Raw genomic sequence first — 14,446 nt, 5'->3', positions numbered from 1 at the left:
ATTCTGGTGTCCCATGTAAATAAAAACTTGGAAACACTGAATAACCATCAGGACTATCATAAATTACTAAAGTTAATGGGAGAGCAGACTTGGAGCAAGAAAACTCCATTGGTCTAGATGCTACAAACGTAGACAAAAGATAACCACTTAGCCTGCCCAAAAATAATGAAAGTAGAGCCCAAATGTGATCAGCAGTATCTTCAGTCCAGCATAACGAGACTCAGTGAAGAGTTAAAGGCCGATACACATTAAGTACAACAGGCAGTTTTTTAAGAAGTCATTAACTCCTGGCAAATTGTTCCCATGGCTATGATGAAGAATCCTCTATCACCAGAAGATAAATCCTCAGATCAATATCCAAAGAGAAACACAAGCCTAGACAAAACAGAAACCACGGCAAACACTATGGCTTGTGCTATACAACTGAGTAGTTAAGAATCTCCACCCTCCAGCTTTAAATTACCTACTAATTAAATGCCAACTTGGAAAGTGAAGTGCAGCAGCATTTAGACAGCATTTACGGCAACATTTTTATATGCAACAGTTAAGTACTAAGCAAACTTCATCTCTCTGGATTAAGTCCTGAAAAGTAATCAAATATCTCAGGAAGATATTCACAAAAGTCTCCAAGATCTAAAGCACAATGCCGAGATACTTGTAAATAAAGTTGCATTAGTAGCATTTTTCAATGAACCGAATTCACTACTTTTTTCCCATCATTCATTATAATACATATTTAACAAATATAGCTGAACATTAAAAAGCATTGTTATGGCAATCTTCAGCAACCTTTTCACTTAGAAAGTTAGTCTTTTAAATATGTCAAGAAAAACAAAGTAAGAATATTAGGTGAAGCTAAAGACCAAATAGATTCTTACTGAACAATTGATTTTAAATATAAAATGTCTAGGGAAAACTTTTGAATTCTTATATACTCATAAAATTACTTCAGGCACCTTAGTTTAACAACCTACTGTCACTTCTCCTACATGAACAAAATCCATATTCATAAATTGGTGGGGCTTTTTAAATGAGCCAGCAAGTGCATATGTGCTCCCTCTAACCACATTTATCATTGCCTTGCTAAGCACAGAAATCACCATTGAAAAAGCCAGCAGCAAAATGAGCCAGTAATAACAAAACCCAGAGAAGGGCAAGTGCCTGTTTCAGTGCTAGTGCCAACTGACACTTCTTTGCACAGCCTGAGAGCTTAGTGTGACATCTGGGTGAAAGGAAGACCACGCTCTATTTTGACTGTCACTTCATTCCCTCTGGTACAAGACTGCTGCTCAGCTCTGAAGAGCATTCACAAATCCCAAATACACTGCCTGAGTGAAAATGCCCAAGCCTCATCTGTTTCAAACAGATTTTTCCTACATTATCACCAAGCATCTTCTGCATTAGGTTATTATCCACTATATGAATTTATCCTCTGCATAGGTATAAGTAGCCCCAACACCATGTGACACAAGCAGCTAAGGAACAAAGAGCTTGGGTTACCTGCCTGGGGACAAGAGAAATGTCCGTGGCAGTTCTCCAACCAGAATCCACACCCCCACAGTGCAAACCAATTCCTTAACCACAAGACCATCCTTTTCACTTTTAGCCTGAGGTTCAAAGCTGTTTTCTTCCAAATGTTCCCTGCAAGCATTACTGAAGGGCAGAGAATGATAGAATTCTAACAAGGTAAGAGAGAGGCTGAGAAATCCTTCTCCAAATTCACTGCTTGAAGTGCCTTCTCCATTCTCCCAACAGAGCTGTTTAGAGGCAGCAGCAAAAGCTATTCAAACTAATCAACTAGTCTGTCATCAAACCAGTTAGGTTTAATCAACTACTAACTAAACAAAAATGAAGTACACCTCATCTTCAATTTTCCTACAAAGAAACTAATAATATACATTTTAAAATATTGATTTGTTTCTTTTTATTTTCATTTTTTTTAGTGAGCATTAATGATATTTAAGGAGGAAAGTTTCAACAGCAAAAAGTGAAGGAAAGAGAGGAAGAAAAAAGAAAGCTTACATTTCAATGTGATTATTTTTGCTACATAGATCTTAGAATTAAGAAAACAGATTAATGCCTTAATCCAAAACAGAATTTACTAATAACTGACTTTTTGGCATTTTAAATTCCAAGTTTATTTAAGACTAATGACATATGTCTTGATTTAAATAATGTAAAATATGCAGCTACTGAGTGTTTACCACAGGAAACATCATTTGCCCCAGAGAACTAAAATAAGTTGGGTTTAAGTGGATTTCTTCCTTTTCATATTGCCACCTACTACAAAGAGAGCCTACAAGTGAAGGGACAACAGAGTCTCCAGCAAAATCTATTTTGCAAGTAAAATCTTTAATAGAATGTTAGCACCCTAATATTAAAGAAGTCTTGAAATCTTAAGGTTTCAACAATTCCTAACAAATTATAAGCAAGGTTCCAAAATTCAAGAAGGAGATGTAGAGCAACAGAAGAAACAGAATATAATGTATCTCCAGCTCCTTAGAAGGGAGTCTCCCTGTTCACAGACTCTGCAAATAAATCCTGGAGAGTATTACAACACTACACAAAGCCCTGGATAGACATGCCACAGAATCAAACTAAGATGAAAAAATACACAGTGGAGGAGCTGGTGTTAATCTAATTCCAGTAAGAACACAAGAAACGCCCATTTCAGAAAACTTTGCAAACATTAAATTAAGCATCTGACTAATTTCTCCTTGTCAGATACTGTCTACTGTTAGGCTATTTAATATGGCTAGTATGGCTTATCAGGAGTGTGGTTTATTTTTATACTAAACACCCCAGTTTATTTCTGTAGGACAGATTTCCCTCTCAGGAGCTATACAGGTATACCCATACAACCACAGTCATATAGCTTGTTCAGTAACCATATACTACTTTTTTATACTGGAAAAATGCCCCAGTTCATTGCTCGAACAACTTGACTGGCATTGAAGAACAGGCAAATACTAGAGGTGCTAACTACCCCAAAATTCCACAAACAGATGTGTCAATCACAAAATTCTGCGAAAGACTAGTCAGCTAATTCAGAGAGAGGAAGGTTATTACTCTGTTTGAAGATACCTTCGTCAATTCTTCTAAGAGGTCACAATCTGTTCTCTGGAGTATACATATAAAATTTTAAAAAAAAAAATAATAATAATGTTACAAACAGATTTTCGTGCTACAGCACAATACACTGTTGACACATTTTGCCAGCATACACAGAAAACCCTCCTGTAACAGCTGCAGTCTGAGCAGCACAAGCTCTGGGAGCCAGTGAAATCAGCCCCTAAAATCTGATGGCTACCTGCTGCTTGGGACACTGATAATAAGAAAGGGTTGTGGCAGGAATCAGACTGCGACTGCTCTGTGCAACCACACAAGAAAAGAGACTACACCACAGCATTGGAGAGCCTGATAAAGAACCTGAGTGCAAAAAATCCCCAGACTGCCCCAAAGTACACTCTTTGTTGACCTACAGGGAATGCAGCTAATCCCCAAGAGAAGTGTGGTGGTGCCCAAGCACAAGAAGTCAGGCATGATTCATGCAGGCTGGTAACACAATACATTTCCCAACTGAGAGAGGAAACAGGAGTAGGCCAAAATAATGCTTTGGAAAACACCTGGGCTACAGAACAACTTACACAGAGCAGTTCAGCTCAGAAAAGCAAAAGCATCAATCAGCTAGAGCTCCATTTATTGTTGTTACAAACCAAATTTAAGTCCCAGCTCAAATGCAAATGATCCAGGACTTTATATATGCTTGCAGGATAAAACCCTGCAAGTGTAAGTAACTACTAAGTATTTTCAAGGAAAAAGCAGAGAGGGGGATGCAGACACCATGAATTTCCTACTACCTCAGGCAAGTGGGAGTTTTAAGACTTTTTTACAACATTTTGCCAGTCTACTCAAAAGACAGGATAGTAATGTCACAGGCAGTAAATATTTCAATAATTTCAAATTAATTAATGAAAAATAGGTCTTGCATGACATGAGATGACACTACAGACAAACTTGCCCATCAAACCCACATAACTTCTGCTTAAACTACAAGCTCTGCCCTCCCACGCACATGTAACAAGTAAATCCCAACAGAAATTCATCGTAACAGTTCTTCAATTGAGAACACAATTACTTGTAATTTCATAGTAAAGACAGCCAGATGCACTAATGTCTCAGACCAGACACAAGTGTTCTTATGTCAAAGAGTCTGTTTCAGATTAAGCTCCACTCCCTGTATCCATACCTGAATAAATCCACAGAAAGTTACAGACTTAAGCAGTGATGCTCCAAATGCCCAGGCCCCTTGACACCTTTCTCACACAACAAACTGCCTCAAAAAAACTAAACACAAAACCACAAAAAGTTTCCTGCTGCTTGTCATAAAGGTGAGGAATCGCCTCACTCATTTCCAGATCGGGTTATTCCTGATCTGCTAGAGCAGAACAAATGGATTTCTTTAGTAAAAAAACAACAAACCCTCAGAAATTCTCAAAATATGAAGCAATGTGGCTATCCAGATTGACTGATTCTGAGGCCTTCAACTACTTCAGTTAATGCTTACAAATGAAGTGTGATGCTTCACTGATCATACTCAGTTGCCTCATCCAAAATCAGACTATCTTGCATATGCCTGATAAAGGAAGATTTATTCAGAAGTGACACTATTATAATTCAAATTACAGTAATTGCTTCAGACTTATAAAGGCTACTCTGCACACTAAGTGTTGGATAACCTAGGAAAGCCTTTCAACTTCCAATACCATATGGGTAAGAGTTAACATCAACTACATTTAAATTATTTAGGCTAATGGATAAGGAGCTTTAAAGAAGAACATTCCAAATCCATGATAAGTGAACTCTGTCAGTTTTTGCTTTATTTTTCCATTTTATTTATATTCATGCCATCTGCTTGTATTGATCATGCCGTTAAACAATCTTGTGTTTTTTCAAATGAAGTAAATGCAAAACTAATTTGTCTGCTAACAAATATGCTGTAGGTGCCAGCTACAAAGTCACTAACAGACTATTACAGAATGAGCTCCAATTCACAGTAAACACATTCCATAACAAATATCCAGAAGGTCAAACGAACAACCATGCTCAAGCCCATGGATCACTACTCATTGATTGAACATCATTTAGTAAGATCAACTTCTGTGAGCCTCAAGTTTCAAAGGATCTGTTTAGAACTTGTATCAGATTCCACATCCCAAACCACAGCTACATGCATCGACAGACCATAGTGAGCAAACTAAAAAAGTTACTTAGCCTAAAAGCTGCCTCTTGATAAACTACTTGCTCAAAAAGCCAGACTTACAGAAAATACAACTGGCAATTGACAAAGGACAGTAAAGTAGTATTAAAAAAGACTGCTGAAAATAAATCACCATTAATTTCCAAGTGCTGTGGTAGAACTATTCAAGTGACATTTATCTTTTTTCCATTATGTTTGCAGGTAAAATTTCTTGGACATGTACAGATTAGGCACGCTATTTCCAGCTGTAGCCTTATCAAAGATTTAGTGCTTACTAAAGATTTAGTGTTTTACAAAAAACAGGCAGCTTTAGACCCAAAGATTTATAAGCAATTACCTCTCTTTTGTAATTTCAGATTAACAACCATTAAAATCACACACAGTAAAAGGAGCTATTGTTTCTACAAAAAAAGAGATGGAGGTGTCAGGGAGAAAAAAGTGGGCAAGGGGGCTTTTAATTTTTAGTAATAGATTTCAATCCTACATTTTAGGTATCAATATGTGTTTGTTTCTTAAAGAAAACTACAGGAGGACTAAATAAACCAACAGGTAAAAGTCTAATGTGCATCTAGAACAGAACTACAGTAACCCAAGTGACAGCAAAGGGCCTTCTCTATACCTATGCTGAAGCAGTCAAGTTTAATGGAGATGAGTGTGTCTCCAGTTCATACCAAACTTGTTCCTTGTAATTTATAGCTGGTACACCTACGCATGGCCTCCAGTGTATGGAACCAGACCAGCTCCTGAAATTCTTCAGGAAGTACTGCTACAGTAGTCCTAGCACTGATTTAGCCACACAGGAGTCAGCACCAGAGCATCACTGGCATTTATGCAACTGTCACATATAAATGGTTTAAATTTATTGTGAGAACATCAAGATCCCAGCCACTGCGATCACCTAATATAAATAACAGCAGGTTTAGGTCTTTTTCTTAGTTTTTTTAAAGGTCTGTACAGAACTTTATAACTAGTCCTGCACTTTTTCTCTCTATAGAACATTTTCTTCTCTTTAAAATCACCACAGCTTTGCTTTATATTGAAAAGTTGAGTTTTGGACATGCATCTTCATCCATCCACTAAGGGGACAAAGTTGAGTAACAAAAAGCAGGATATTAACAGGAAAACTCTTTTGGTTTCAACAAATCCCAATACAGCACTATTAACTACACAGTCTGGCTCCAACTCTAAACATTTTGCACTACAACTAGACCAAAACCAGACCTTCCTCGGGACTTCCACAGATGCAAGTCAGCCTGTCCACACCCAACAAATTGCAGGACCTAGGCCTGTCACCATATCAGCATAAATTAGGGCTTGTCAAACAGGTAGGACATAGCAACGTAAGTTATTCATTGAATACAAAGGTAACTGTTTCCACTGTCTCCACCTCATAGTGAAAAAAATCACAGTAATCATCACAAGCATGGCATATATTTTGAGAGGCTCTAAGTTTTTAATTCTTAAGTTATCTAGCTAACTTCAAAGGAGACGGGGACTAACATGGTAGAAAAAGGAGCTCAAAAACAGAGCCCTGTCACGCAGGGACGGCAGCATAAGCAGCCCCAGCCCTCCCCTGCCCCCGCCCGCACCTGCGGCGGCCGCGCTGGGGGCAGCGCTCCGACCCTGCGCCGGGTCAGCTCCCCGCCCGCCCTAGTGCCAAACTCGGCATATAAACAAGCCAAACAAAAGGAAGGAGAGCGGGCTCAGGGGGGAATGGAGCCCGGCCCCGGGACGCGGCAGCGAGGAGTCTGGGGTCGGGTCGGGCGGCAGCGCCGGTTGCCCGGGCACCATCTTGGGGGCGGCCGGGGGCGAGGACGCGGCCCCGCAGCGCCGCCGGGGGCCGGCCCGGCGCTTTACCTGCTCTGCCAGCCCTGCAGGAGGTTGGTGTATTTGCTGAGCGTCCCTTCCAGCACCAGCTCCCGCCGCCTGCCGCCCCCCGGGCTGGCCGCCGCCGAGCCGGGGCTGCTGCCGCCGCCCCCGCCTCCATCCAGCCTGCCCGCGGCCGCCGCCCGGCCCGGGAGCCCGCGGCTGGCGGAGGAGGACGAGGGGGACGAGCCCGCCGACGTGGGGCGGCTGCTGCTACGGCTGCTGCTGTTGCTGCCGCCGCCTTCGCCCGCCGCTTTCTCCATGGAGCCCCGCGGCGGAGGCTGCCCGTCCGCTCCGGCCGCGGCTGCCGCCCGTGCCCGGCAAAGCCCTGACTCACGGGCGGCGCGGAGAGGGGCGGCGCCCGGGGGAGAAGGGGCCGGGCCGCGGCGGGCGAGGGAACCGCCGCGCCGCCTCCTCCTCGCCTGGCGTTGCGGGGAGTTGGGCGGCGGTCGGCGCCCCTCGGCTCCGCGGGGTCCCGCCCGCCGGCCCCCCGGGCGCCCCGCCCGCCCGAGCCAGGGGCAGGGCGCTGCCGCCGCCGCCGCCGAGGCCGGGGCCGCGCAGGGGCGGGGGCCGCACACACACACGCGGAGGCACAGGGCGAACGGGGAGAGGCACAGCACGCACACGGACTGCATGGTGCCCGCGGCCGGCACACACACGCACACGCCGTGCGACACGGGGAGTGACCCCAGGGACGCGGTGCCCGCGTGTGGGGCGGGCGTGCAGACCCACGCGTGTGGCGGGGGCAGAGCGCGCACCGAGACCGCCTCCGGCCCCGGCGGCCGCACCGCGCCCCCCGTGACGCGCCCGCCACATGACAGGCACTCACCGAGCAGCGGCGGGATGTGCAATGGGACAGCGGCGGGATGTGCAATGGGACAGCGGCGGGATGCGGGCCGGGGACAGCCGGCGGGTTGCCCCAGCCGCAAGGCGTGTGGCTGACGCTTGCACAGGCTGTGCCCCGTCACCACCGAGGAGGTGGCGGTCCGTGGTACACTACACCAGCAGCACACTCGTGAGCTGGGTGGTGTGCCCAGCACTCAGGAGCACGATATTCTTGCTCAAGGCACTGCAGGTAGTGTGTATCAGCATACCACATCAGTCATGTCATTCATCCACACTTTACAAAAAAATTATCTAAGTCCACACCTCTTGGAAGGAGAGGATGCAACCTCCAGATCACCATAACAAGCTAAGCAGCTTCTGTACTTTCAGCCCAGACCCACGAATCACTTTTATGGCCGTCCTTGCTGTCTCAGACAAGTGCCTCAGTTATGTTACAATGTTTATCTTCTCAGCATACCAGAGATGTAACTATTTTTCTTGACATTTTATAATTGTGGACCTGAAATGTAGAGAAGACTCGAGTCTTTGAGAAGTATAAACTGAGCCTGTTTTTGTGCTTTAACCCTGTGAAACAGGTTTAACAGTTTAAAAAAAACTGTGGAACAGTTTTAACAATCCTTTGTACTAGAGATTTTTTGAGTGTAGAGTATCACGTGCCTTCTGTTCCGCACCTCAGAAGATACTCAAACTATCCAAATCCACACACAGTTAGATGTGTACATTCCCCGTATAAAACAGCACAGAGAGGAGGGATCCTAACTTAGATTCTCCCAGTTTTCTCTCTGAAAAATCCTACCATATGGGTTGTGGTTGGGTAGCTGAAATGTTGGGCAACCTGATCCTGAATTTTGGGTGGTTAAACTTCTCATGTTGTAGTTAAATACTAAGGCACTGCAGTCTGGAAACTCGAATTTTAATATTTCATGGGTGGGACATATAACGCTCAACTCTTGAGGTACAGACAAAGATTAGGGACTTAATTATTTTAAAATATATAATATTTCATAGTAACTATTTTCCCGCATCTGTTACTTGAGATGTTCATGTAAAATTCCCAAATCATTTTTTACAATGGAAAGAAACTCCATTACCACAACCTGAAAATCCTCATTTTTAGGCTCAACTCTACTTCCGCTGACCACAGTTTTCAGGAAACATTTGAATGAAAAAGAAATGCTCCTTTGGGAAGCTCAGATGGACTATCTTGGTGGAGATAAGAATGAGACTCCTTCATTTGTCTTCATAATGTTACAATGACAGGCCAAAACTGTGGAAGAATATGTTTTAATGAACTGTGTCACCACATCAGCCACTTCAACACATTACATGTGTATGTTCTGCATTATAGGTAAGGAATGTAGTGTTTTCTGCCTTCCACAGAATTCACTGGAAGATAATTTTGCAGGAATTCGTCAGGAAAATAACTGACCTTACACAAGAACAGAGATGCTTCTCCATACATTTCTGTACAATAAAACTCAAGTAACAATGGTGCACTTATCATGAAGTTTCTTAAATAAAAGGGGTAACAGGCTGGAAGTATATTACGCCCCCAGAGAGTTTTGCCAAATCATAAAGCATGCTTCAGTGGTGCTAGAAGGATTCCTGTGATGTGGTAACATAAGAAGTCCTCTTGTAGGTTATAAACTAGTTAGTAGATGGGAAACGAAGCACAGGAATAAATGGGCAATTCTCAAATAGATGAAAACCGCTATGAGTTTGGTGTGTTGTTCAGTATCTTCTTAAATTAGAATCTCTTCATTTGCTTATAGTTAAAGCTACAATCAAATGCGAAAAAATAGCAGAGGGATATCACAGTGGTGACTAAATCACTGATAAAATGGCACCTGAAATTTAGTCTTGCTAAAAGCCAAAGTAAAGCACATGGGGAGAAAATAGCTTTTACTATGCAGGCATGATGATCTATAAATTAGCTATAGCCTCTCAGGCATGAGATTTTCGAGACATTTTAAATAGTCCTCTGAAAACTCCATCTCAGTCAGTGTTCAAGGGTAATCAAACAAACAGCTGTGATAAGCTCATTAGGAAAAACAGAAATAACAGCTTGCTGCTATATAAATCCATAGTACAGCCAGTATCTGTACAACCCTGCATTTATAATATTCCTTCAAAAAGGGCAGAGTAGAAAGAGAAAAGTCTAAATCCCAGCTTTTATATGAAGAGAGATCACTGAGCAGGGTTTTCACTTGAAAAAGAAACAACCAATGTGTAAAATGATATTCAGAGCAATAGGAGTTATTCTTCACTGTTTCTCATGAATCAAGAACTATGGAGCAACTGGTTTAAAACAAGGAAAAGAAGCTACTTTCTCACATGATTTACACTTGTAAGACTCATTCTTATGGAGATGGATTTGGATGCTAAATATCTAGAAGGATTTAAAAGGCAATTGTTCTTGAAGAACCTTTAAACAAGGTTGACCAAAGTATTTTGGGTGCATTTGAAGTTCAGAAAGGCTCTACTGACTCCTCATAGATTGTTTTTACTTTATTGATTAATTAATACCTGCCTTGTTCTTAGTCTTTTCCTAAACACCTACTTGTGGAAGGAATAAAGTGCTGGACTAGAAAGACTTTTGGTTTAACCTATGGTATAGCTTTTCATATACTAAGTATTCCTTTTTCTGGGTCAACCCACGGTGGTTTTGAGTCAAACACTGACACAGTTTGCAACTTTTATATTGTATTGAAGAAAAAGAATGTGCCGTTCTTCTAATCCCTTTTTCCTTCCTAGTTTGTACATACTGCAATCTAGCAGAGCTGGACAACCTTTCATAGCAATCTTGATACGGGTGAGCTCCTAACCTCATTTGTTTTAAGTTATTTATGTTATTTAAAATGACTGAACCTGTATTTATTTTAGCTAGTGGTTTGTCCCAGTAGAGCTAGAGTTCAGGGTAATACACACTGACTTAGTCTGATGCAATACCACATGATGTGTACTTTGTTACAAGTATTCTTAATTATCTATTTATTAATGCAACCTGCATGATGAAGATTCACACTGTTTCCAAGGTAACACAGCTGCTATGTTACAGTCCTCCTTTAGAATGTTACTTTCACTCTCTGACCAAACCAAAATTTCGCTTCTTTTATTCAGAATCCAAAAGAATCAAAGTAACTCATTATTTATCGCACCTTTTAGAAGGCAAAACATCTGGTAAGATAACATATTCAGTACTCTTTGTTCTTATCAGGAAACAGAGACCTTTCTCTGTCCTTTGCTAAACTACACAGTTTTAGCTTCTACAACAAGGTCAGCACATAATTCATTTGCTAACTTATGTTTCCTGGACATGGTAGTTTGTGTTTCTCTACCTTTTTAACACTCTCCTAGCAAACAGTTTTCTCAAATTATCAATTTGAGAAAATAAATTTCCAATTTCTTTTTATCTCCTTCCATCACCAGATTGCCACACAACTTCTCACCATCATAATTATATGGAGGAATTTAGCTATATGGTCTACAGAAACTATTTCTGCCTGTATTCAAGTATTGAATGGAAATGCCCAAGGCTTGCTCAGCTTTACCATCTCTTCCTTCTTGCCCTACAGAGTCCTTCTGAGACACTGTTTCACTTCACATGATCTTTGGAGACTAAGTCCATCTGTCACTAAACCATAGGCAACACTTATGCCAAAAACATATCACTGTGCACTTCCTTCCCCATTGTCTATAGGTGTCAGCACTGGAATGACTGGGACATAATCCCTAAAATTCGTCTCATGCCATGGTAACACCTGCACCAAGCCTATTGTCCCTGAGGCTTCCCAGTTGTCCACAGTAACAGGAGGAGAGTGAATGCAGCAGGTGGAACAGCGTACAGCAGCATGTCCTCCAGTCCTTCTTTAGATTCAGTGTCATAGGTTGCTAGGATTGAAGGTCTAAAAGAAGTAGTGACTCTCTAATCTGGCCTTTTAAATAACACAGTACAAGAATTGTAATATTCTCTCTTATATAATTGTTTTACTTAAAATTAACCAGGACATCATCCGTGAGTAGCAGGCTTCCAACTTGAGGATTCTGAGAGCACAGAGAAACAGCCACTAACTCTGCAGCCTGCCAACTTCAGCATTAGCTTTGCTGAGCCAGTATCCACCTTATCCTCCCTCCTTGGTGCATGTAAGCCTGCAATGTATGCCAAACATGCTGCTTTGCCACACTTCATCCTGTTGTCAACAGCTTCTCCACCACCACCATAATCACCCATCTAAACCTCACTTAACTCAAAGCTGGTGACAGGGAAACAGCCAAGAGAGACATGGCATATGGCAAAGAGCACTCAGCCTATCTTTACTGCCAGGAACAATTGAGCTCAGGAGACAGGCACTTGCCTGCAGGTTAATATACTCAACCACAGGGCATTGCATGTGGGCTGAGGCTTCTTCTGTCACAGCTAGACTCTCACAGCTTGTTTACTCAGCTACACTGCACTGCTCTGTAATTTGCAGGTTAGACCAGTTGAAACAAAACTTGATCAAAATGGCTGGTCCTCTGGAATATAAACTTTGGGAGGGCTAGCTGCAGAAAATACTAATTTATATGATGCGAGTTATGTATATATTTGCACTGGATGTCATTTGATGTGCATGAGGAAGTGATGTGTATGATAACCACCATGAAAAGTATTTTCTGCATGGCTAGAATCAACCCTTTGAACTGCAATGGGAAACAAATAGCAAGCCAGTACATAAAGAAACTAAGTGAGCACAAATATAATTTGCACTATAGATTGTGTATTTTAGCTAGTGAGAACAGCTTTATTCTGTACCAGCTCATCTTTGAACAGTTTTATAGGCAGTCACAAACACAGTTCTTCAAAATAAATTCATTCATACACTGAAGCCAGAAGAAGACACTGTGAAAACACTGTGATTATCCAGCATAACCAGCTGGATAACAGAAACCATTTTTGATTTTGATCATTTTGATGTGAAATTACAGATAAATGTCAATATACCAAATCTTAACAATCTGCAGGCATTTTTACTGCCTGTTTTTCTAGCTCTGTGGTTAAACATTTAGGGATTTGAAAAGTATACTAGCCCACTAAAGGTCAAATTCAGATCCAAGACCAAACTGAGGTTACTCAGTTTTACTTTCATGTCTCAAACCAGTGCTAAAGCTCTCTTTTATCCCGCTTTTTTGGAGAGCTGAGTGGTTCCAGTGGAATCTGCTGTATTTCAAATTTATTATTCATAAGGCATGAGGCCATATATCAGTGTAATAACATCCAGCTTTCTAAATGAGATATCTATGCACCTGTAATCTTGTGTCTAAACTGCAAAACCACTTGCACATCCAAATAGTATTGCTATAGAGCATTTATGCTGCAGAGAGTGTATTTATTGATAAAATAATGCTAGTTTATGCCGCTTGGGCTCTGGTCTCACACTCCACCAACAGCAATTTGTGTCGTTGATATCAGCAAGCAGTATCTTACAGATTAAAAACAAGTCTCATTCAAATTGGGCTGGTCTCTAAGCCCATTACTCACCTACAGCAGAGCTCTATTTTATTCACATGATCTTTAAAAATACTCTTTAGGCAACGTTAGAATCCACCACACAATAGTTGAGAAAAAATAGAAGGAAAGAACTATGTACTAGAAATCAAAACCAAAACACAAACATTTAAGATTTTTTGGCACTGAGAAAAGGAGGAATGGTTCAGTCAATAAAATTTTCCAACAACTACTTATGCAGAAAGTACCTTTGATTACTAATTTCAGTCTCCATTCTGCAAGCATCTGCAGAAACCTAATTAAAACAAACACAAGTTTCTAATGCAACACAACTGTCTCCTTTTTTACCTACAAATCTGCATTAAGAACACTAGTACATATTTCAATATGTAGGATTAAAATATATAGACATGACAAATGACAGAGTCTGTTTGAAACTTTCTGAAGCTGCAGAACGTCATATTCAAACATGCAGAGTGTTCATTCCATTTTTCATTGCAATGTTTTGGAAGCTGTGCAGACTGTACAGATTTCCTAGTTCTTTATGAGTACTGTAAATACACAAAAAAGCAAGACCTTTCGAGCAAGTCATGACACCTATATTTTAACTGCTTTTTACTATCAAAACAAATCTCTTGTAAATTCAATAAACTACTGAAATATATTTTACCACTTGGTTTTAAATTTTAGCTCCTACCAATAAAAAACAGTCAATAAGCACATAGAAGGGAGTAAAAGGTAGTAAAGTTTGGGGTTTTGTTACAGTTTGGGGGTTTATAGTTTTGGGGGTCATGCTTTAATTAACTCTAGATTATGTGAGGTGTGTAATTATCCCAAGCTGTGGATGACGTCTCTTTTTTTTTGCCAGGGCTCACCACTGAGTGATTTTAAGTTTGGCTGATAACAGACAAATTATAATAGCTTGTGAAAAACACATGAACCAAAATTTTCTTACATGTTACAATAAGAGATTAGCCTTAAAAAACCCA

At 41.2% G+C, this 14,446-nt stretch overlaps 1 protein-coding gene across 1 annotated transcript in view; it reads right to left on the bottom strand.

Annotated features, from left to right (window-relative positions):
- OSBPL10 (oxysterol binding protein like 10) overlaps nt 1–7,588 on the bottom strand; it is a 112,259-nt gene extending 104,671 nt beyond the window's left edge. The window contains exon 1 of the mRNA XM_056483148.1: nt 7,118–7,588. Coding sequence (XP_056339123.1) covers nt 7,118–7,389 — 272 coding nt within the window. The 5' untranslated portion in view covers nt 7,390–7,588. The remainder of the gene's footprint in view (nt 1–7,117) is intronic.
- Nucleotides 7,589–14,446: the final 6,858 nt, after the last annotated feature.

This window comes from Oenanthe melanoleuca, chromosome 2 (assembly GCF_029582105.1).
Source record: "Oenanthe melanoleuca isolate GR-GAL-2019-014 chromosome 2, OMel1.0, whole genome shotgun sequence".
NCBI lineage: Eukaryota > Metazoa > Chordata > Aves > Passeriformes > Muscicapidae > Oenanthe > Oenanthe melanoleuca.
The sequence above is the reverse complement of the archived record's forward strand: the minus strand, read 5'-3'. Positions and strand labels throughout refer to the sequence as shown.